The sequence below is a fragment of the Peromyscus leucopus genome, chromosome 3 (assembly GCF_004664715.2).
Source record: "Peromyscus leucopus breed LL Stock chromosome 3, UCI_PerLeu_2.1, whole genome shotgun sequence".
Taxonomy (NCBI): domain Eukaryota; kingdom Metazoa; phylum Chordata; class Mammalia; order Rodentia; family Cricetidae; genus Peromyscus; species Peromyscus leucopus.
In genome coordinates, this window is record NC_051065.1 from 70538171 (window position 1) to 70561738 (window position 23568).

At 51.2% G+C, this 23568-nt stretch overlaps 2 protein-coding genes and 1 long non-coding RNA gene across 3 annotated transcripts in view; 1 reads left to right on the forward strand and 2 right to left on the reverse strand.

The window, feature by feature from the left end:
* Window positions 1-521: 521 nt before the first annotated feature.
* The window catches only part of Hoxa3 (homeobox A3), a 44558-nt gene continuing 21511 nt past the window's right edge, over window positions 522-23568 (reverse strand). The window contains 4 exon segments of the mRNA XM_028864146.2: window positions 522-2232; window positions 3598-3792; window positions 3795-4248; window positions 15252-15334. Of these exon segments, the coding sequence (XP_028719979.1) occupies window positions 1424-2232; window positions 3598-3792; window positions 3795-4128 (1338 nt within the window). The 5' untranslated portion in view covers window positions 4129-4248; window positions 15252-15334 and the 3' untranslated portion in view covers window positions 522-1423.
* Window positions 10828-21661, forward strand: LOC119087615. The gene is made up of 2 exons (XR_005091096.1): window positions 10828-11556; window positions 20976-21661. It is a non-coding gene; the product is annotated as an uncharacterized LOC119087615 (long non-coding RNA).
* Window positions 21432-23532, reverse strand: Hoxa4 (homeobox A4). Its single transcript, XM_028864147.2, is given in 4 exon segments — window positions 21432-22480; window positions 22971-23146; window positions 23148-23337; window positions 23340-23532. Coding segments are annotated over 4 exon segments (852 nt in total). The 5' UTR covers window positions 23479-23532; the 3' UTR covers window positions 21432-22133.

Sequence of the window (23568 nt, forward strand, 5' to 3'; positions counted from 1 at the left end):
CCCCCCTTTTTTTCCTCCCTTCTCCAGGAGCGATAATGAACCACAAAGCATCCGCGATGGAGACGTGGAATGTGATAGCTTGTAGGAAGAGCTCAAGACCCTGGGAGATTCCCAAGGTTGAGGCGATGGCCGATGGGCTTTCGGTGCGGGGGAGCGGAGAGGAGCTCCGGGTTCTCGGTGCGCGTCGCCCCGCACCTGTGCGCCCCCCGCCGCGCCGCCGGCCTGCGCCCTTTGTTTCTTCCACGCCGGCCCGGCCCGCACTTCGCTGCCAGGCGCCCTCCGCCTGCTTGGGCGGCAGCTGGGAACCAGGCTGCCCAGCCGACCCGGAGGACGACACTTCCCGAGCTGCGGCGGCCTCCCGAAACCACGGCCTCTGGCTCCTGAACTCGCTGAGCTTCCAGGCCGCACGCCGCCGGAGTCGCGGGGCTGCCGCAGCGGCTACCCGCTCCCTCGCTCGCTCGCTTCTGCCGGTACTCCACGCTGAGCCCCTTCTTCAGCCAAAGACACCCTTTTGACACGGATCTTAATCAGAATAAAAACTTTATTTTTTTTTTTGTTTTGTTTCTCAGAATGTGAGCAGCAAGGAATGTAAAACTCTCAAAACAAATCTAGTATTTTTAGCGTTCAGTTTTGCCGGATGTTACAAACCTAAACCACGGTTTTCAAACGCTGGGTCGTCTCTGTTCTTATTGCATCGCTACGGTTTTTATAAAGGAATTTTATTTCCCTTTCAAATAAATTTTTTATGTATGCCAATACACCATTGAACAAAAGGCTCCAGAAACCTTCTGAACAATCAGGGTACAGAATTTCTTTAATATAAATACGAACGGATGGGGATAAATAATATTTAAAACTTAGACTATTCAATGCTTGCAAAAAATATAAATAAATCTGACTGTTCACAAGCATACACACACGGAAAGACGTACACTTAGTCATTTTTGCACAGGGAGCCCCTGTTCCAAAGCGCCTTTGATTTCTTTTTCTCGCTCATTACAAGAAGTGCAATTTTAAAAACTAAAACTTAAAAAAAAAAAACAAAACAAAACCGCAATCGCTTCCTCTCGGGAGCCATAACGTACAAACAAATTCACATTGAGAACTCAACTAGAAAGTTTGTTCATATACCCTGTTTCTTATCGACGAGTAGAGAAGGGAAGGGTGCAGGGCCAGAGGCCTGGGCCGGGGTGGGGGGGGGATGTAAATGTCACTACTGATACCGACAGCCTTTCCAGCAACCAAGATTGCTACGTCACATAAACCATAAAAACGCATTACCAAAGGCAACAAAGTAAGGGAGGGGTGCAGAGGAGAAAAGGGAGAGGCAGGAAGAACATAAAACAATAAAAAAAAATGTTTAAGGAAAAAGAACCAAAAGGAGGTGGGGAGGGCCACTCTCCTGGCTCGCAGCCCGAGCCTATCACAGGTGTGTGAGCTTGGGCGCTTCCTGAATTCTTCCCTGAGAAGCATGGTGGGCAGTAAGGTCCGTGTAGGTGGGGTGCGGCTCCCCAGGCCCCGGCCCATGGTGGTGACCGCTGCCCAGCGGCCCAGTGCCCCCGTAGTCCATGGCAGACGAGGTGGTGTGGGGGAGGTGAGTTAGGCCAAAGAGTGCTGGCCCCGAGTTGCTCATGGGCTCCACATAGCTGCCCCCCACGAAGACGGGGCTTCCCTGTAAGTGTGGGGTCCCATAGCTGCCGCTGCCCTGCAGGCTGTGAGCGTGCGGGTCGTAGTCAGGGGTGCCCCCTGCGCCTGACCCCGCCGCCGCTGCATAACGCTTCTGGGGGGGAGGTGGGGGTGCGCAGCTGGGCAGGGGAGCGGGGTAGGAGGCCGGGGGCAACCCGTAGGCGCCTTGGGGGGGCTTGGAGAAGGGAGGGGGCGACTGGGGCTCGTACGGGACACTGTTGACGAGCGAATGCATAGAGTTCAGATAGCCTCCTGCGCCGGGAGGCACGGGACTGCGACTTGGGGACTGGCCCCCCGACGAGGTCAGCATGCCCTTGCCCTTCTGGTCCTTCTTGTACTTCATGCGGCGGTTCTGGAACCAGATCTTGATCTGGCGCTCGGTGAGGTTCAGCAGGTTGGCCATCTCCACGCGGCGCGGCCGGCACAGGTAGCGGTTGAAGTGGAATTCCTTCTCCAGCTCCACCAGCTGCGCGCTGGTGTAGGCCGTGCGTGCGCGCTTGGACGCGGCTTGGCCCGGCGGGCTCTTGTCCCCGGCGCAGCTGTCCCCTGCCGGGACAGAGAGGAAGAGCCGTGTCAGGGGCTGCTGGCGACCCCGCCCAGCTCCCCAGCTCTAGCCCAGCCCCTCCTTTCTTCACCCCACGACCAGAGAGGAGCCGGACGTCCACGCCGCCCCAAGTCCTCTTGGTGTGCGGAAACGGCCCGGTTAGCTTGCCCTTCCTTCCGGCTCAGGAGAGAATCATGGGCTTTTCGAGGGAAGGACCGAGCCAGCGGCCGAGCGAGCCTCCTGCTTGCCTCTCTGGCCTGCACTTCCTCTCTAACCCTTTACTTGGCTGGCTTATTTACTGGCCCATCAGACAATAAGCCTCCTGTGGGCAGGTGTCTTCGCGCCTTCAGTTGCTGAAACGGGAGAGATCTAGAATACGCACGAAGGCCTTTCATCCTCCCTGTGTGACTGAGAGTGATCAGCCATTAGCTTCAACGAACCAGTTTTAAAATCTACCAAGAGGAGATGGGCAGAGTGCTGAGGTCAAACTGGAAGACCTTCTCTGACCAAGGCAGACCAGACCTCATTGAACCTGTCTAGTCCTGGTAGGGAGGCCCAGGCCCTCGAGGAGTCCTGGTCATTAGGGGTCTTAAACGTCATCAAGCAGGCTGCCCAATTCGGCCCCTCACGTTTGTGCCTCCTGTCTTTCTTGGCTCCCCAAATACTGGCTCTGGATGTTCCAGATACTCAGGCTCAGGGGACAGGGAGGGGCCAAGGTAACCAGGAGGCTTGGAAGCCCAAGGCCTCCGGGCTGAGGCTCCTCCACTGGAGTCCAGTTCCCAAAGCCCCATGTGGTTCCCATTAGGGTGATAAGCTGAATCCCCTCCCCCAGGAGATGGCCGGCTGCCTCCTTCATTGTGCTAAGACTGAGCAAGGCCTTCCCAGAGGTAAGGCCGCCTCCATCTGCTGCAGCAAAGCCTGGCTCTGATCATAGACAAAGCATTGATTCTGACTTGGGTGATGATTAGGCCTGCTTTTATTCTGCCCACATTTCTGTATGGGGAGGATGCCACTGTTTGCTTAGAAAAGAGCTTTGCTTGGAGAGACAGGGGCCCTCAGGGTGATTCTGCCTAGAGGTTACAACTCCCAACAGTGGAACCAGGAAAGATTCCCACTTCACCAGGCTCAACCTGCCCTGGAGAGGTCCAGAGGGACTTGAGTCAGGTTTATGTCTGGGGCATCCTTGTCACAGAAACCTTACCACCTCCCTAAGTAGCAAAGATTCTGGAAACCTTTTTCTCCTTGTCTGTGTGGGGAAGAGTGAGTGGGGGGGGGGTACATTTTCACTGCTCCTAGGCTGTGCTGGCAGCTGGAGGTGGCTTAGGGAGCTGGGCCATGGGCCCCGCCTCCAGAAGGCACCCCTTTACCTGAGCTGGAGCCGCTGGTTTTCTGCTTAGTGTTCTGTCTCGACTCCTTCATCCAGGGAAAGATTTGTTTGCCCACTGTGGGAGAGTTGAGCAGGGGACTCTTGGCTGTGCTGGCGGGGGTAGGGTTGCTGTTGGCACTTTGAGGGGGCGAGACAGAAGAGGGAGGCGGGGGAGCTGCAGGGGTGGGCGCAGGGGCTGGGGTGGGGGCTGGGGAGGCTGTGGGGCCGGGGGCGCCGCCTGGGGAGGAGGTGGAGGCAAAGGCGGATCCCCCAGGCCTGGGGGCTGGCTAGGAGGGCCACTCAGGGTGCGCAGACACGCTTCGCTCAGCTCGTGAGCTTTGGGGTGGCCCCCAGAGCTGGCGGGGGACTGGAGGGAGCAGGCGGGTCGGTGGTACTCAACGCCACCATCGGTGCCCAAAGCCGCAGACGGCGCGTATGGCTGCTGACTGGCATTGTAAGCGAAGCCATTGGCTGCTTGGTAGGGGTAGCCACCGTAGATCGCCGAGCTGTCGTAGTAGGTCGCTTTTTGCATCGCGATGTTTCACGATCGTGCTCGCACACTCTGACAGGGGCTTGACACCCGTAAGGGAGCACATTGGCACGCCCCCGCGGTCACGTGACGCTCCGCCGCCAATGGCCGCCGCGCGCAGACCTGAGGGGTGGGGGGGAGAAGTGCAGCGCCGTGAGGGCTCCGCGCAAATCCATCTTACTCTCAATAGCTAAGTGACATGAAAGCCATAAAAGAAAAAGTGGTCAGCAATATTTAGCAGCACGACGTGGCCCCGGGCGCAGGGAGCTGCGCTATAAAAAGCTGCTGGAATTTACTGGCAGCTACAAATATTTGCTTAACTTGTGTCTGGAGTTGGGGGCTTTTCCGCGGAGAGGAGCAGAACCAGCAAGGGCTGGGAGCTGGGTCTCTGGAGTCCAGGTCCAAAGTGAGGAAGGCTTTGGAGGCTAGGTTGGGGTCTTTCTTTTCCAGAAGAAACTGTGATGTCCCTTTGTAGAGGCCGAGGCTCTCTCGAGATCGTGGGGGAACTCTCAAGAGGGCAATGGGTCGACATTTTTTTTCTCCAATCCCCACTTTAGGATTTATATTTGCCCCAAAGACCTAAGATAGTCAGACTTCCTTCCTAGCCTGCCTTTTCCTGGAGCCCTCAAAGGAGGTTTGCACACACACACACACACACACACACACACACACACACACACACACACAAACACAGGCAACTGCCCTATCAGACCATGATGGACTTCAGAAGCTGAGCCTGTTAAGCAGTTAGTCTGCTTTAGTTCAGTGAAGAGGACCGACCTCCTCCAAATGAACCCTGTGAGGTCAAAAAGTGGGTGGGTGCGAGAGAAAACTTTGGGTGGAACTCCTCTCTCTCTCTCTCTCTCTCTCTCTCTCTCTCTCTCTCTCTCTCTCTCTCTCTCTCTGTATTGGGGGTGGGGAGTGTTAGGAACGACTAACACCACCACCCCACCCACAAGTCACAACTCAAATCCTGTAACTTTCTATACCCTTTCTCCCACCCTATTTTTCAGGCACTTTGAAACAAGCCACCCCAACCTCTTTTTCCAAGTTACAGGAGGTTCCCAGACTTTCCTGGCTTGGACTTTCTGAGGTGCTGTTATTCTGGGCAACTATCAAATTCTACCTGTTAAAACATGATGGATTAGAGAAAAAAACAACCCACCAGGAACCTGAAAAACCAGCGTTCATCTCCATGACCACGGCTTGAACTCTCCTTCCAACTTAACGATAATAGGTTCTGTCTTGGAAACTGCTATGCAATTTGATGTATGGGGGTCATTTGACTCCAGAGGAGGCATGGAAGCACAGACCATAAACTCCTGCCAGACTTCCCTGATCTTTGTGTACTGTTGTTGATCATATTTGTTATTTGGTTTATCTTCTGCCTTCAGAAACACTATAAGTAAAGAGAAACCTAAAAAGCAACTTCACATCTCTTTTATTTAGAAAGCAGTTTGGAGAAGTGAAATCTGTGTTCTCTTGGTTTTCAACTTTTGTATGGTAAACTTCTAGTTCTCAGCAAGAAAAGTTCCTTGTGAGTCTTACATGTACACACACACACACACACACACACACACACACACACAAACACATTCAGAATGCTAGTCCCTCTGATCATTAAGAAAATTACTGACAAATCCAGGCAGATAATGTTTTACATTTCAAACCCCAACTATGGCTATTCAATCCCAGAGTTATTTAACTTTTCTAGAAATAGCAGATATCAACCAGAAAAAAAAAATAATAATATAAGAAACATCCACCAATGGGTGGTTATAATTTTGTTTTTAATAATGAACTCCCTTTGATTTCATCATTAAACCAACAATCTGATCAACATCTGGAAAACAAGCACAATTAATTTTCCAGAACCTCAATAAAGAATTACAGCAGCACTTATCCAGAGTTATTGTGCGTGGTCATGAACCCTGGAGTATTGTTTCCCTTTTGGAAATGTCTGGGAAGCTACAGATAACGCTATGGAAAGTAAATAAAGGGTAAAATAAAATTTTAAAGTGAATTACAATTTAATGTCTACTTCGTTCGTTCTTACACTGAAAACAGTTCCTATTACACTTGGCGGTGTTAATGCCTGTCATTATAAATTTTTGAGATACCAAGTTTGATTAAGGTAAAACGTCAGGTTAAGAAGATTACTCTAGACATTTGAACAGCAAGATATTAGATAAAACAAAATTAAGTTGATTTTGAACGTGCAGTATTTCTAGTGACTTTCTAAGCCATTAGCACAGGCTATACCAGCCTGATGCTTGGTTGAGCCTTTTCATCAGACTGTATATTGTCTTTTAAAATAACAACAACAAAAATCTTTAAAATCCAAGTGCATAAGGGAGCGTCCGCAAACTTAAAATACGAATTCAACTTAGAGAACCCATTGTTTGAGGTCCGCAATCACCTTGGAGCCCACACAACCCGCCCCCTCCAGCCCCCAAAGTTTTCAACCTAGTGAAGAAGTTGGAGGTTTGCCAGCCAGGAAACTTTGCTTTGTCCCCCCAAGCAAGAGCTGGGGGTGGAGGGGGGATTCCTCCGCAAGGATCTCTTCCTGGACAATAACCTCCAGGTGCAGGAGCAGAAGCGACTTGAGGAGGCTGAACTGAGCACAGGAAGCCGGCCCTGTTGTCTCCCTGCCCAAGGTATGCCCAAATTCACCTCCCTCTCCGCACTCGGCACCCTCGCCTTCCCTTAGCTGCCCTGGCCCGAGTCTGCCAGGGGACGTCGAGGTAGCAGCCCGCGTCCCCAGCCCCACTCCTCCTCCCTCTCTCCCCAACCCAGAAAAGTTGAGGCTGGGCTGGGGGAGAGGGGAGAGTGGGGGCGGGGATGGGAGCGCGGCCTGAACTGAAGTGTGAGGGTATCAGTCACTGCCGGCGAGGAAGCTCCGGCTTGTGAACTCTTCTTGAACCGAGATTTAAGTCTGCAGCCATAAATCACCGAGACACACACTCTCCCATTCAGCGCGGAGAGAGGCCGCCGGTGGCCCCGCTTACCTTAACTTCTGACGGCCGCCGCGGGCTCGGGCTCGGGCTGCGGCCCCGGGTCCCCTCGGCGCGGGATGATGGCCAAGGACCCTCAGCATCCGCCGAGGCGGGCGGGCGGGCGGGCGGGCGGGCGGGAGACCCCCGAGGCCGGGGCTCCGCGGAGAGCGGGGCGACTAAGCTGCTCGGGCGGCTGGCCCCGGGCGGACTGGGGCTCCTGGACCCCCTCCCCTCCCCTGCCCTCCCCCACGCCCGCCCCCGCCCTGCCCGCGGCCGCGGCCCCAGATGAGCGCTGGCGCGGCCGGCCGGGCTCCGCGGGGCTGGTGGCACGGACTTGGGTATGTTTCTTATGAATACTGCGCCGAGCAGGGGTCGGTCGGGGGGTGCGGTAAGGGGTGCCGGGGCGGGCGGGAGGGGAGAGCCGAGCGGCTGGGGCAGCGCCGGCGTGGGGGATGGGGCTGAGGCGAGGGGAGGAACAGGAGCAGAGCGAGCTCGGCGGCGGCGGTGGCAGCGGGAGGAGGGCGGCCTCCCCCACCCCACGCCCTCCCTCTCCTTCCTAGGCGTCACTAAAGTCCAGGAAAATTATGCTAATGAGGACAAACGGCTCTCACAAAGGGGCTCTCTTGCGGGGCTCTGTTTCTTAAGAATCTGTCTGAGAAACCACGCAATTCCCTGCCCTGGACATTTGCACTGGAATGGGGGGCGGGCGGGGGGAGAAATGAGTTGCCCTGACTTTGGGGAGTTTACTTCACCTGCCGCTCCCCCTACAGACACCCCGAAGCCAGTCCCTGGGGTGCGGGGAGAAGGCCTATTTCCAGACACACACACACCCCCAAACACAACTCAACTGCCTTTGGTTATATTTCTAGGCCGAAAGGAGGGAAGTGTCCTGGGGAGAGAGACAACTGGCCCCACAGCGAAATGAACCTCTCTGGGCTCAGGCACACACAAAGATACCTAGAAACTGGAGTCTCCACCTCCTGCGTGCCCATTTCATGGCACTGCACGCAACCAGGTCGCCTACAAGGAAGACAGATAGGGCTCTGACACCAACACAAATGGACATCCATGAGGTTTCACCCCCTAACCAGTGGAGTGGCCCTTCCTTTTGCCGGGTTGAGCAAAGGCCTACATTTGCCTGCTTATATACCACAACTTTAAAGAGGATGGGATCATCCCTCAGCTTGCCAGCTTCAGAAGCGAACTCCTGGGCAGGAGTGTGGCAGAGAGAGAGAGAGAGAGAGAGAGAGAGAGAGAGAGAGAGAGAGAGAGAGAGAGAGAGAGAGAGAGAGAGAGAGAGAAATGGAGCTTTCGTGCCATTCCGAGGCGTCAACTAGGGTCCTTTCTCAAAGGAAGGTGTTAAAAATATAAGTAGTATGTTTAAACTGTCAGGGAGCCAAAGTGTCACCTTAGAGCAAAAACAAAGCCGGGGGGAAAGGGAGAAATCAAAAAGCACTCCGGGCCAGGGTGGCCTCATGCATACCAATGGTTTTTGTCATTTATGGCTGGGCAAGATTTATGACTCGGCTCCCCAAAGCTGTAAACAGAGCACAAAACAGCCAACACTTGCTCCTTATGGCATATTGCAGCGGCGCTACTTGAAAGGGAAGAGCGGGACGTGTAGGAGGTGAGACCCGGCCGCAAAAATCCGCTCGGCGGCGGCATTTTCTCTTCAAACCCTCAGGGTCGGATGTGGCATTTGAAGAAAGAAGGCGTGGGTCAATAATCAACCCGCACTTTCTCCTCCAAACTGCTGACGCGACTCTCACCGCCTTCTCAGCTGAGCCAGCTGCAGGGAAGGCCGTGAGAACCAGACCTGGGAGTGGACTGTCTGGTCCAAGGGGCTGAGAGCGCGGGAGCTGGGGCTTCTGCACCGCGTACCTTTCCGGCTCGACCAGACCCAGCCCAGGCACCCAAGCGCTGGGACCAGGCCCGACCTGAGGAGTTGGGGGAGCCACGGCAGAGCTTGGGTGAGAGCTCTACTCAGACCCGGGCCTCCACCGACTCGCGACTAGGTGGCTTCAGGGCGGTGGGCCCCAGCGGGCGAAACAGAGCTCTGATTTCAAGACACCGGGGTCTGTACCCCGGCCTTATGCCTCTCATCTGAAATCCAAAAAGGCTGGTTTTGGAGCAAGCATGGGCGAGATGATTAAAATTAATGATTCACAATAGGTTTTTGTTGGTTTGTTATTGTGTTGTGATTGAAAATACGCTGTTCGGTTTCCACCTCTTGAAATTGCTCACTGCCGCGGTAAGCTTTCTAGGCAAATTCCACCGTTCACCCGACTTCTTCAGACCCGCCAAGTTTGTCTTTGCTCAGCAGCTGAGCTTCCCTAAATCCCATGATTTCCAGAGGGACTAGAAGAAAGCGTTTTCTCCGGCCCAGACCAGTACTTAGAGCCATGAAGGTGCCTGGCGGAACCTTACTGCCGTTCCAAGGGGTTTCCTACCCATCTCTGAGAGGCTTCACCGCTCCAAGGCTGGCTGTGCAAGCCAGGGAGGAAGGTGAGGAGCAGCTTTTAGCAAGAAGCCTTAAAATCCAAGAATGGGGAGGGAAGGTATTAAGGAAATACCCTGGCCTGTGAGGTTGAGGCTGGTACTGTGGTGCCTAGGGGGACCGGTCTTTTTAATAGCGAATCGTTTGGCTGTAACAGAGTGGCTTTAGCTCTTTCCTGGGAGGAAAAAATCCACTGTGCTCTATGAAAGCAGTTATTGGCTTCTCACTGTGCATGCTTTTATATAGAACCAGTTTGGAGAGTCTGTCCTTAGATATTTATTCGGCTGGCCAGCACTGAAGCCACAATAAAAAAGACTCCTCTAACAAACCTTTACTCCATTTCTCCTTCTTTCTAGTGAAACTATATTATTTATGAGTCTTTAACTGGGTCAAAAAATGCACCAGAACTGGGTCATAAATCATATGAAATGCTGACAAGTAATTGAACAGCAATTAAAGCTTACATTTTATTTCCAAGGGGTGTTTTAGAGCACTCCAAGCGCCCTCAGTTCAGCACAGTTACCTCCGATCGGCATGGGGAAGGCAGAGGCGGCCCTTACTGGGAAAGTAAATCTCACTCAAGTAGAAGCCCGATTTGGTTTTGTTTTTTTAATAAAGAAATACGATTTTTTTTGTTTTATTAAAGAGAGAAAATTTGATTCCAACTTCTCACCAGGCATCCCTTTCTCTGCTCCAAGGAGCAAAGTAAAGTCCAATTTCTTCCACCTTTCCAAAGACTTGCACTCCTCCCAGGAGCAGAAGGTCCCCAAAGTCTAATTAGCCCCAGCCTGGCCAGTACTTTAGAAGCAAGCGGTTTAGCTCATCTGCCTCCATGCTGGCAACAGCTCCCTTTCAGGGAATATAAAGCCAGAGAAATGTCTGTCTTTGCTTGCTGAGAACTGTACCTGCAAAATTCCCTCTGATCTTGGGCACATAGGCCAGTTCTTTAACTCAGGCTGGCTTAGGGGTATAAGAAAGCATCCAAACCAAAAACAATGACGGTAGCCCAAACCGAGCCCCAGTTGGCTTCTGAAAATCACCACAACCCGACCTCCAGGCAACTGGCATGCTCACCAGCATCCCAAGCTTCCCCTAGGTCCGAGCTGTCCTTCTCCATCCCTCCCAGGCAGATATTGCCCTGGAAACAATGGCATGCCCCCAGGTTGGACTCATTGGGTCCCGGCGTGGGGAACTCTGCCCCTGCAACCCAACACTGAACAACGTGGTTGGAGACATCATCGATAAAATGGCAGCGCATCTGCACATTTTCCTCATTGATTTTCCTCCTCCATCTGCTCAGGCTGCCCAGGTCAGCCCTAACCCTCCATCCTGCTCAGTAAACACTGGCCAAATGGAGAAAGACTCCCCTTCCCAGCTGCTGGCCCCCACTCTTTTCATGAGGTCTGGCCCTTCCAGCCTCTGGCGGGCCACCTCTGCCTGACCACAGCTTCCAGCTCCCTCAGACATCAGAACCCTCCCTCTGCCTGGGGCTCAGCTCCTGGGACTTCAGCCCTGCAGGTTGCAGTGGGACAAAGCAAGCCTAATACTGGAGAGTACTTGATCCATCTAGTAGCCCCCAAGTGCCCTCTCCTTTACACCTCACAATATTTTCCAGGGAATTAAACCCGGAGTCTGAGGAGTTACTGGGAATCTTTCAAATGCTTTCGGTTCTAAAACAGAAACAAAGGAAGACAGAGGCTGAGGGTCCTGTCCATGATCCAGTGTCTCCTCGCCTGACCTTTGTCTCTCATAGCCATAACTCACTCTAGATATGAACAATCAGAGGAAATACCTTAAAATAAATTCCATCCTCCTGGTATGGCCTGGAGTCCCATCAGCTAGCTTGCCCAGGACTGCTCCATGAGAACTGAAAACTGCAAGCCGCTGGAAGAGCGCCTGCCTGCTCCGGAGAAAGGGAAGGAGAAGGAGAAGGAGGAGGTGGGTGCGTGGGGGTGGGGGAAAAGCTCTCGCTCTAAAGAGAATCTAGAAAACGTAATCACAGAGGAAGCCTGCCTGGGTCTCCGCTCCAAATACCACAATAATGTGCAGTATTATGTGCTCACGTGGTCATACGTCAACTTAAATCTTTTTATTTGAAATAGGGAATCACTGAAGGAACCAGGTTAGATTTTGGGGGAGGAAAAGTAGGGGATCTTGACCAGGGTCAGAGGGTTCTGTCTTACCAGCAGGACCATGAGGGGGGTACTCCACACGCATACATATCACACAAAGCCGTTTATCTCCACTTACATATCTTTACACACACTCCCAACACAAGGGAATGCTGTCTGTCTTCTTAGTGTCCACTTTCCCTGTGGCCTTCTCTTCTACAGACAAATTGAATTCAGCATGCCCAGCCACTACCCCCTCCTGGCTTCTCTGACCCGACCCACAGACCAAAAGGCAAGAGCCAAGCCCAGAGATAACTGGCCAGTCAGTGGATCAGTCAGCAGATTTCTTTATGGCATGCAATTGTATGGAGTTTGCTAACACCCACGCCATCCACCACAGTCACTGGAGAAACCAAAAGGGCCTGTAATTACCTGACAAAATGTTAAAGTCTCTCCCCCAAGTCCAGTTGGTTTGGGTCAGTGGCAGCCTACTAGCAAAGCTGTGTGCCGCTATAAAGTTGTGGGTCAAGATTTTGCTAAATCTGGAGAGACCTAATGCCCCATACTTATACATTTCCTCAGTGCATAGCTGAGTGATACGTGAAATTATATGCTTCCAACGATGAAAAATGTAAGAGGAAGTGATCTAATTGCCTCTGAAATAGGGGGAAGCCCTTATTTCCACTGGAGTCTCCTGCGCTGACCTACCAGACAGCCTGAGACTCTACCTGCACACTGTTCTATACACTCACCCCTTATGACAACTAACTCCACATCTGCCAGCTGAAATGGAACTGAACCGGTTCTGCTTAGTAGAACCTGGCTAAAACAAACTGTCCTCCCAGTCTCCACCCACCCCCTACTCTTGCCTTCTGCTTGGTGACATCACCCACACATTTCAACCTTTTCACAGGCTGTCTAAAAAATTTCCCAGTCCTGGTATCTGAACTTGGAGTGTTGTGAGCATGCCACAAGTCTTATTCCTGGAGGGTTAGTCTTCAGCTGGCCCTGAGTGTGGGGACTTATTTGTAGCAACTGCAGAAGACCTTATATGAGTCTCCCATTCTTTCTCTCCAGAAGGGACCCAGAAGGAGTTTGTTGAGACTTTCTCCTAAGGGATGGGGGTGCCCAAATCACAACCTTGGAAGTGAGTACTAGCCTAAGCTGGTGGCAGCACACTTCTAAGGTTCTGACTGTGGTATGCCTGGAGGACTTCCATAGAAACTTTCCTAGCCATGACCTAACTCAGATGCTGGAAAGCAAGAATCCAAACCTGCCTGTGCCAGGTTTGAGAGATAAAGAACAGACCAAATGCTGGCTTCCATACCATATTCTTCTGCCTTCCAAGGACTCAATCCACTCATCTTTGTGTCTTCTGCCCATTCCCCAGTACCTGTCATTCACATTGAGCTTTCCAGATACCATAGAGAGGGACCTAGAAATATGGCCCAATCTCCGACAACTCCCTCCTAGGTTTCTGCAGAGGCATTGATTCAAAGATAAGAAGGGCTGCCTTCTGAATTCTCTCAACAGTTTCAAGCAAACTGGAACTCTTGAGGCCATAAAATAGCAGCAGCCCTGGCGCTGCTTCAGAGAAGTGCCTCACCTGCAGTGAGGCCCACTGGCCTCTCAGACCCATGTTGCAGCCGCCATGCCACAAACATCCCCATTAATGCTCCGACTGCTGCCCAACAATTAACACTGGGGACTGATGTGGGTGATTTGGTGGGATGAGAAGGGAAAAGAACTCGGAGGAAGTCAAAAGAAATTTAACTTGTGAGAAGACAAAGCAAAACAAAACTCTCCTTAAGAGTGAAGTGAGGCCAGGCAACCACACAGGCACCCAACAGCTGAGATTCTTCCTTCACCACTCTGAACTCCACGTTCCTGAAGCAAAACTAGGGGGTGGGGGTGGGGTGGGGGTGGGGGTGACCAGACCCTTTCCACTCACTCTGCTCTGGCCAGGCCTGAGAACCCATACTGTGAGCCAGGCCACCAGAGCCAAAGTGTGGGGAAGTTGGCCTGGGAGGAGCAGGTGACCAAGCATACAGACTATCAGTCAATATTTGCCAGGCTGTTGGCAGATTAGATATATCTGTACTCAAACACCGCAATCTGATTTCTCTATCAAAACTGTACTTAAATGACAAGTCTGTATTTAACATGAGATGTTTCCTGTGGGTACAAACTGCCGTACAAATGGGCTCCAAGCTCTCTCGACACCAGTGGATGTGTGTGTGTGTGTGTGTGTGTGTGTGTGTGTGTGTGTGTGTGTGTGTGCATCCTGTTAGACTCCTGCAGCTTCCGATATCGGCAATCATTCTATTACTTGTAGATATGCAAATCATGTATACACGCTGAGTTGTAAATACCTAAAATGTTCTGTCTGTATCTGATATAAACAGATGCCCATAGCTGAGACTCCATTACTGGGACTGTTTACTTCCTATCTGATAAAAATAATGGTATTCCAAACTGCATCCCAGCCTTAAAGCACCACTAAGTAGCATGCTGAAATTAATTTGCAATCTGATATCTGTCTGGGGAGCAAATTTTAGGAAAGATTTGGACCTAGGGAACAGAATACAAAATCTGAAAAGTTTGGCCTTTTTTTTTTTAAGAAGAATCCCTGGGTTGGAGGTACCTCATAGGTCAATGGTAGAGTGTTTGCTTGATATGTGCAGAGGCCCTGGGTTCCATTCCCAGCACCAGAAAAAAAATTAACCCCTGAAAGAACAAAGCAAACTCATTCGTTCACACTAAACTTCTGAAAACTATTTCAGCAGCCCCTCCCCCAAACAGGCCTGTAATTTATGGCTCTTTTACAAGGTAATAAACCACAGTAATTACCTCCCTGCATCTCAAACTAAAAGAACAAATTAAGCCAGAACTTGAAAAGAATTTTAAAGACTTTTCCCCTTGTTCCAAATAGAAAAAGAAAACATTCAGACATAGAAGATCTGAGCTTTTCCTGTGGGAAGTACTGTGGATCTGCTCTCATAAAAGACTGGGACAGACCCTGCCTGAGCAGGGCCTACACACTGGCAAAAATCTCTTGAGGCAGAAAGACCAGAGACAATGCAGGTGGTGGAGACAAGTTTTCTCAACCCAGAGTTGGAACTGGCTGGCAATTTCGGAACTCATAGCATCCGGCCTCCCCAGCCACAGCCCACATTGCCCCTTTGCCACCCTGGCCCCAGTCTGCTTCTGCTGGGTTTGCTTCAGTTGGGGGTCTCTTTGGGGCTTGGAGGAAGACACAAGCACACCGGCTCTGGCTCTCCCTCCCTCATCCTTTGCTCTGCACTCTCTGCTCCTGCCTACTACGGGCTCTGGAGCCTGCTCTTTGTCTGCCTTCACAACCGCATGGTCCTCCCGGAGCCCAGCTCCAAAGTCTGCCAAAGTTAAATATTGACCAAAACCTCTTTCAACCAGCTCTAGTTGCCAGGAGTGGGGTCGGTACACTTCTCCCTGCCTCCTGGTGCAAAGTCCCAAGCCTGAGGAAGAGTTTGGTGCAACACTTACCTCCAAAGATGTTTAAATCTGAATCAGGAATGGTCTTCAATCCCAGGTGCTCAGGGAATCGCTTTTTCCAGGGTCCAGGCACTCTGCAGACAAATAAACACCAGAGGGTGAATGGTGGCTGTGAAGGAAGGGAATGAAGACTGGAGTTAGAAATGTGTCCTGTGTGGGCGCCAGGGTGGCCCCAGGGTGACGCGGACACGGAGTTGTCGCCAGGGCACTGGTCCATGAGACGCACTCATAGCTCGAAATATTCCAGTCTACAAATGGCCTGAAGATGGTGATTTATTTTTGTAAAACAAATACATACTCCATCTCTGCACCCACAATCTCCTTTTCCTTTTGTATAGCTTTTGGGGGGATGGAGAATGAATTAGAGGGAAGAAAAAAATAAGATGGCTTTGCTGGTGATGTGGATTCCGCTGGCAGAGCTCTGCTTGTACCCCAACTTGGGGAATGTGAACGCAAGCTTTATTTTCTTTTGCAAACAATGGGAAGCCTTGTCTGGAAGCAGTCAATCAGAGGCTCTGCTGAAACCTCGCTAATAGCGTTCATTTCTGTTGGCGGGAAATCAGACCCCTGTGGAAATCAGTCCACAGATCGGGGCAGTCTTGGGAGGTTTTGTCTTCTGGTTCATTCAAGGGCTGGGCAGGCTATTTCTCCGTCCTGGTGGGCTGGCAGGACTAGAGCGGTGCCCAGTCCCTAAGAACAGACCAACTACTGCTGCCAGAAACCAAGCAAGACCAAAGTGCTGGACAATAAATACCCACCTGTGAAAGCCTCCCCATCCCCCAGCACCCCCCAGACTTGACTGCAGCCCCATGCCTCTGTATTTTAGCACCCCCTTGTCTACTAGCCAGAAAATGGTCAAAGTGCCCCTGATGACTTTCTAGGAAAAAGGGAAGTGCAGAGAATAATCCCAGCTTGTTGGGCTTCTGCTGAGACTGTGCAGGATTTTTTGCTTCTACAGCCCTGTAGACCCAATCACTACCCACCTGCCAGCCTGCTCCAAACCAGCCCTGTGTGGGTCTGCCCTACACCCATGAAATCCAGCTGATAGCCAGAAAAGAATTACCAAGTAGCTGCGGAATTGCCTGACTCTTGGCTTGGGAGCCTCCTAGAATGCTAAGGGTTTGGCAACACACTGGCAGGTGCCTTCCGCCACGAATCCACCCACAGCCTTTACCCTCCACAAGAGTGCTCAGGACCAGAATCTACTCTGGACCCCTTTGTCCTGTTCAAACTCTCACTTTGTGTCTTCAAGTCCCTGGTCTTGGGACTCCTGAGCAGGGTGAGGGCCTAGATGCTGTGTACTTTACTACTCAACTTCATCCCAGAAAGATCTGCTATGCCCCAATCCACCACTACCACCACCACCACCACCACCCACAAGGCTTAGGAGTATTGAAATTATTATGGTTATTATTGTTGTTGCTATCTTTTTATCTTTAAGTCTAATATTCATGGTTCCTCTTCCCCGTAAATCCTCCAGACTAATGAGTCACGGAGAGATGCTGTTCAGGTCTCTCGCTCTGCAATGGCTGCAGCCGTTGTGGCCTCTCTGGTGTTCTGGCGTCTACTTGCTCCCTCACTTGCCTAGCGCCAGTGATTTATGAACACCGGGGAAAAATTGAACAAAGCCGCGTGCTCCTTCTGTGGTATCTCTGCAGCCTTCCCCAGCATGAATCAGAACATTACCAACTGTCTGTGCTTCTGTCCCACTTCATCACCAAAACCAGGGCATGACCACAAGAAAGAAGAAAAAAAAAAAAAAAAAAAAAAGAAAGAAAAACCCTGAATCCAAACTCACATTTCCCTTGACACAGAGCCTCCCTGAACTCGCAGCAATCTTAAAAGAAAGCCTTGGACCCGGTAAGCGCCGGACAGCTCCGTTCTCCACGTTGAAAGGCTCTTGTCTGCTTTCCTGAAGGAGTTAAATGCCTTTGGAGATAGCTCTGAAGGTATGTGTACTTAAAAATCAAATAGGAAGTTGGAGTCTCACTACTGAGAGATTCATTCCTAGTGAGGCCCTGACGACTCAGATCCATTCCTGACGATCTGCATTAATTATTTAATGAGTCACGTGACCACAAGAATCACAATTTCAATATCTCCCTCTACTCTAATAGGCGCTACACCTTGATCAGTGGCAACCAAGGTCCATGCTTGGCTTTTTTGTTCCCTGGGCCTCCAAAACACAACCATCCTTGTCCTAAAAGGGAATGTCGTGGAAATGCCAGGTTGAGCTCTGCAGAATTAATCATTCTGGGGCTACCAGCACTATAGGGACCAGAAGCCCTTCACCTGAACTCAGTGGTCAGCCCACCTGTTGGAATGAACAGGATACAGGATAAGGCAGTTTAGTTCCCTAATCTCCCAGGGCAGCATTAATAATACATCGTTCTTTTCCCAGGCTATACACACACCTGTGGCCCTGCACATCAGCACAAGCCTAGATATCGATCTCCAGTTCTCTATTTCTGTTTATCCCGAAGCAGAAAGATGCCCATGCACTTATACCCATCCAGAGTAATGCCAATGGTTCTACAACCCACATTCTCATTAGCATAAGGAAATTGAAGAGAGTCATTCAACTGCCTCAGTTTCCTCTTCTGTAAACTGAGACAACTGAACCAAAATGGCCCCCAGTTCTCTTTCATCTTGAACACTTGACATCTTCAGATTAGCAATGGGGACATCTGAGTTCCAAGGCAGAAGTTACAGATTAGAAGGTTTAATGACACCAACAACAACACCATCACCACCACCACCAGCACCACCACCAGCACCACCACCACCACCACCACCACCAGCACCACCACCAGCACCACCAGCACCAGCACCAGCACCACCACCAGCAGCACCAGCACCACCACCACCACCAGCAGCAGCAGCAGCACCACCACCACCACCAGCACCAGCACCAGCACCACCACCACCAGCACCACCACCACCACCACCACCACCCCGGTATTAGTCCATTTCTTCTCCTCTTCTGCTTTGTATACCATCCTTTTTTTTCAAGACAGGGTTTCTCTGTGTAGCTCTGGCTGTCCTAGAACTCACTTCATAGACCAGGCTGGTCTCAAACTCAGAGATCCGCCTGCCTCTGCCTCCCCAGTGCTGGGATTAAAGGCATGCGCCACCACTGCCAGGCAGACACCATCCTCTTTGAGATACAAAGCATTTTTCCCCTTGATGCAGTGCATAATACAGAAAAGGGATGCCAGGGGCAGCAGCTGGGAAGGGTTAGGCCTGAGTTCTTCCTTGCAGGACTGTACCTATGAATTCATCAAGAGAATAATGGTGAAGGCCTGTTGCTTGTACAGAGCCCAGTCATGAGGATGAGAAGCCAGAGGTTGTCATCTGCTACATTTATTCTCTGGGGTGTCTCTCTAAAGGGTTGCTGATCTGTTTCTATGTTGGCACTGCTAGAGGGAGTCCAGCAGGGGACCAGGGCACAGTTGGAAAGCTTAGGGGGACAGTGGTGTCCAGGAGCCGTGGGGAGAAGGGGACGAAGTAGAGGGAGTGGGGCACTCTGGGATTGCTGACATAAAGACAGAGGGCGTGAGTGGGCCCACCCCATATATCTGGGTAATCTTCCCATGAGCTCCATCCTGGGTATTAAGTACTCCACTACGCCTGTCACAGATGAATTCCTGCCGTAATAAAACACCGGGTATATCGTAGATTTCAGCAAAACTAGCAAAGAAAGCCTGCAAACTGCCATTTTTCTTCAAGGGGGAGAGTGTTAAGTACTTAATTCAAACTGTGACCGTTAAAGTGTCTCCTACCCGATTTAGGTTGATTTCAGATGTTGACAAAACTTTTCTCTCCAGAGTCTTGCACAGCTTGGCTCTGTGACTAAAGCGGATGAGTGTGGATTGAAGGAAGAGAGGGGGAAAGTGGGCTGAGCATGTGCCAGGGCTGCTTTGGCGAGAGAGAGAGCTAGGAGCTTACACAAAATACTGTCTTTAAAGGTCAAGGGTTTGAAGGACTAGTAGGTTTGCTTTAACACACACACACACACACACACACACACACACACACACACGCACGCAAGCACGCACACACACACACACACACACACACACACACACACACACACACAATTAATGAGATAGAAAATCTGTCCTCTCAGTGAACTCCTATGGTTGCCCTGACAAAGGGCAGACAATGAAGGATTTTAGAGCACACAGTGAGGTTTTCTAAGCTGTTATAGCGAGCTCCCTTAAAGGCTGGCTGAATCACAAATCGAACACCCACCATGAAGAAATGGCATAATCATTTGTAGCATCTTCAATAATTTTGGTTTTGCAAAACACCAATGCCTTAATCATCAATACAAAAATGACATCTTATCCCAAAACAGCAGAAAAAAAGGATCCTGTCTCTCACTTCCTTTTCTGAATGGACAAATGAAAGGCGTACCCTTTACCTACCTACCAAGATCCAGAATGAAGCCAGTGAATGTCTCACATCCTTCCTTCCCCACTGAGGAGAAATATACGAATTTACCTTAAATGATGAAAATCTGCCATTTGCGGCTTTGCGGCTTGACAGTCAATTTCCACTATGAGCCTAGGCATGCATATATATATATATATATATATATATATATATATATATATATATATATGCAGACAAGCAAGATGCTGCCTCTTAGCCTGAGAAAGCATTATTTGCAAGAGCATCCCTCTCTCCTCCAAAGACTTTTCCCAGAGAACGCCTTTTCAGAATTGCTGTTGAATTACAAAGAAGTATTTATTGTATGAGGTGATTAATGATTCCTGGGGAAATTGCTATTTTCAGTGTGATTTAATTTTGCTTTACAAGTGCATGTAGTAGGGGGGTTAATAAGTTGTAGCAGCAGCTACACTGCCTCCAGAAATGCTTAGCGCCTGCTCTCCCCTTATAAAATGCACTTTATGCCAGGTTCTTCCTAACCTGGGAAGGCATGTGTATACTCCTTTCCCCATGAATTTTCTTGGCCTCTCACTTCTTTCTAAAAGCTGGCCTAACTCTAGGTAGAGAGCAGACCCCCCTGGCTTGTACTCGGTGCAGCAAGGGTGACTGAGCCTGTGTCCCACTTGCGGAAATGGCTTTAAATCTCCTGTTACAGAAGTAGGTGAAAAACTCTTCCCTCTCCTGCATTTACTACAAACCTCCAAAACTGCTGTTTCAAGGCCCGGTGGCAGTTCTAATATTCTATTCTATGCAGTGTGTGTGTGTGTGTGTGTGTGTGTGAGAGAGAGAGAGAGAGAGAGAGAGAGAGAGAGAGAGAGAGAGAGAGAGAGAGAGAGAGAGAGAGAGAGCTGGAAGAGTACCAAATTTCAACCAATGAACAAATACCAGGGTTACAGCGGTTGAGAGATGAGTTTTCAGTGTGTTTTTCACCCTTGAGATCTGGAACTCAGAGAGTGCACAGACACACCCCACACCCCCAGGGCACTGAGGAAAGTGACCCTAATCAGGGTTTGGCTTCTTTCCAACAGTGAGCTCTTCCAAATCTACCTTGCTTAGGGTGTATTTTGGGGTTTCATTCCACTTCTTATTTCCTCAGAGGATACTTTGGAGCGTATGGGGGGAAAGTCCACTTTACTCTAAAGGCTCTTCTTAGAGAAGCAAACAAAAATTCCCAAGCTGTGCTCAGCGAGAAGACCTTAAGACCAGCCAAAACCCAAAAAGCAATCTCAAGCCTTTGCATAAACTATTTTTTATCTCCAGGGAAACAGGCAGATTAAGTGTGAAGGTACAACAGATGCCAAGGGCCGCCTCTCTCCAAGTGTGCTCAGAGTTCACCCTGTGGAGCAGCTGCAGAAACTCCTGGGCCTCTGCTCTGCACGGTTTCAACTTTCACTGCGGGGACAGACATGTTTCTATGCCTTACAGAGACTTGAAGCCTAAAAGCCTGGCCAAGTTTGGAAAGAAGAGGAGCCCTCTCAGGACTCAAGAGCATTCTGCTTTTTGGAACATTTCCACAGTGGGTCAAGCTTGACAAGAATTCAGATCAAGTTGAACACACACATATACAGACACATACAGAGGCACAAATTCTGGGAATACTAAGAATGTGACCCCAGCTCACACTGCCTACAAGGCTTCTGCACACAAGGTCAAATATCTCCACCAAGAGGAGTTGATTTTTGTTGTTTTGTTTTGTTTTTTTTTTGTGTGTGTGTGTGTGAAAAGCTTGGAATACACACAAATCTGTCTCTTAGGTTTTTAATGTTTTTTAAAATGTTTATTCTTAGCACTTTCCTTTTTACACAGCCATATCACTTTGTACAGTTGCAAGTGGGTCTAAATGCATTTCCCTCTCCCCCAAGATTGTGCCCGAGAGTAAGACAACAATATCTCTATAACAATATCTTAAATAAATGCAAGGAGAGGAAACTACATGCCACACCTACCATCAAGGTCTACACATTTTTGAGAATTAAATAATCTGGTGAGGTCCACAATGTCTACTCAGAAAAGCTCGTGTGAGCTGCCTTAATGTAGAAGAGGAAGGTAAGGAGCTGGGAAAGGAAGGGCCTGTTTCTTCTGCTTGTAACAAAGATACAAGTACACGTCCCCAGTCAGCACGCTGTCCAGCTGACTCAAAGGTATCTGATGACGCGTGCTTCCTCACAGGTATCCAACCCTGGCAAGGTTGTCCAGGTCAGCAGGTTGTTCCACTAGGCAGTGTCCAGGACAGATGTCCTCTTGGGGATCGCACAGACACTTACCAGGGATAATGCCTTCTTTTTGGTTATGGTTTCCACCAAGTTGAATTTTGTTTTGGTGTCTGTTATGGTTTCCTTGGGGAGGAATGGATGAGGATAGGGGCAGGAGAGGAGAAGGGCAGGTGAGTGACAGAAACTGATTCAGGTCCCCAGATGGTTATATGGAGGAGGGAATGGGTGTGGAGGCACTAGGTAGAGGGTGGGGATGGGGGTGGGGGCTGTGAGTTTGTGCTTTTCCAGGAGGGCCGGCAGGGGCCGAGGCAGGGTTGGAAGATCGCATCTTGGTGTTGGGAAGTTTGTGGTCTTTCTTCCACTTCATTCTCCGGTTCTGGAACCAGATCTTGACCTGGCGCTCAGACAGGCAGAGCGTGTGGGCGATCTCGATGCGGCGCCGCCGGGTCAGGTAGCGGTTAAAGTGGAATTCCTTCTCCAGCTCCAAGACCTGCTGCCGGGTATAGGCGGTTCGAGAGCGCTTGGGCTCGCCTCCGTTATAACTGGGGTTGACTGAACGCCAGAACCCCGATAGAGAAGGCCAAGGAGGAGGGAGTGGAAGAGAAGAAGAGGAGGAGAGAGGAGATAGGGTGGGGAAGAGCAATTGGACATCATCATTATATAATAACCTGACACCAAGTTCACGCAAGATACATAAAACGGCAAAGAAAATGTTTCACAGGCTATTGACAACGGGAAACACCCGAGAGCCATAAAGAATGGTGCTGGGCATTGGGGCTGAAGAAAAGCTTCAAAGACACATGGCCCGGAGCCTCTGCCAGGGCAATTAAATTTATGGGGGCTATAATTACTGCCCTAACAGTTTGGCGTCTCGTAAATCTTGGGATAAAGGGACCCTGGGTACAAAAGGGTTCTCACGTTGGGACCAGGCTTAGGGCAGCGCGCACACACCCACAGCCAGAGCGCGGGCCAGATGGGGGGTCCCCTCCCGCGCCCTGCCCCGCGCCCCCTCGCCCGCTGCCCTCCCGGCGGCGCCACATACCGGCGCTCACGTGGATCTTCTTCATCCAGGGGTACACCACGGGCTCCTTGCCCTTCGGGCCCGCCGGCCCCTGGTCGGCCAGCAGCAGCGGGCACGCGGGGGCGCTGCCCCCCGTCGCGACAGCCGGGGTGGCGGGGCCTGGAGCGCAGTGCCGAGGGGGCGCGGGGGCTGCGGGCCGGGCTGGGGTGCGCGCCGGGGGCCGGGGACTGCTCGGGTCGCGCGGGGCTGGCGCCGCGGCAGGCGTAGGGGCAGGCGGAGGCGGGCGCGGGGTAGAGGCCCCCGGGGTAGCTGGACTCGCGCGCCCGCGGCGCGTAGTAGGCTGGGGGCTGGCGGGCGGCGTGCAGGTTCGGGGCCGGCAGGTGCGGGTGCTCTGGGGCCGCGGGAAGCCGGGACCCCCGCCCGCGCCGCCGTCCCCACCGCCCGGGCCGCCGTGCGGCGCGAACTCCTCGAAGGGAGGGAACTTGGGCTCGATGTAGTTGGAGTTTATCAAAAACGAGCTCATGGTCATTAATTTGTGAAGTGCAAAAATACTAATTTTTCTCGCGGTGTCGTTTTTCTGCGCTCGCCGAGGCCCCTCCCCTCTCGCCGCGCTTCCCAT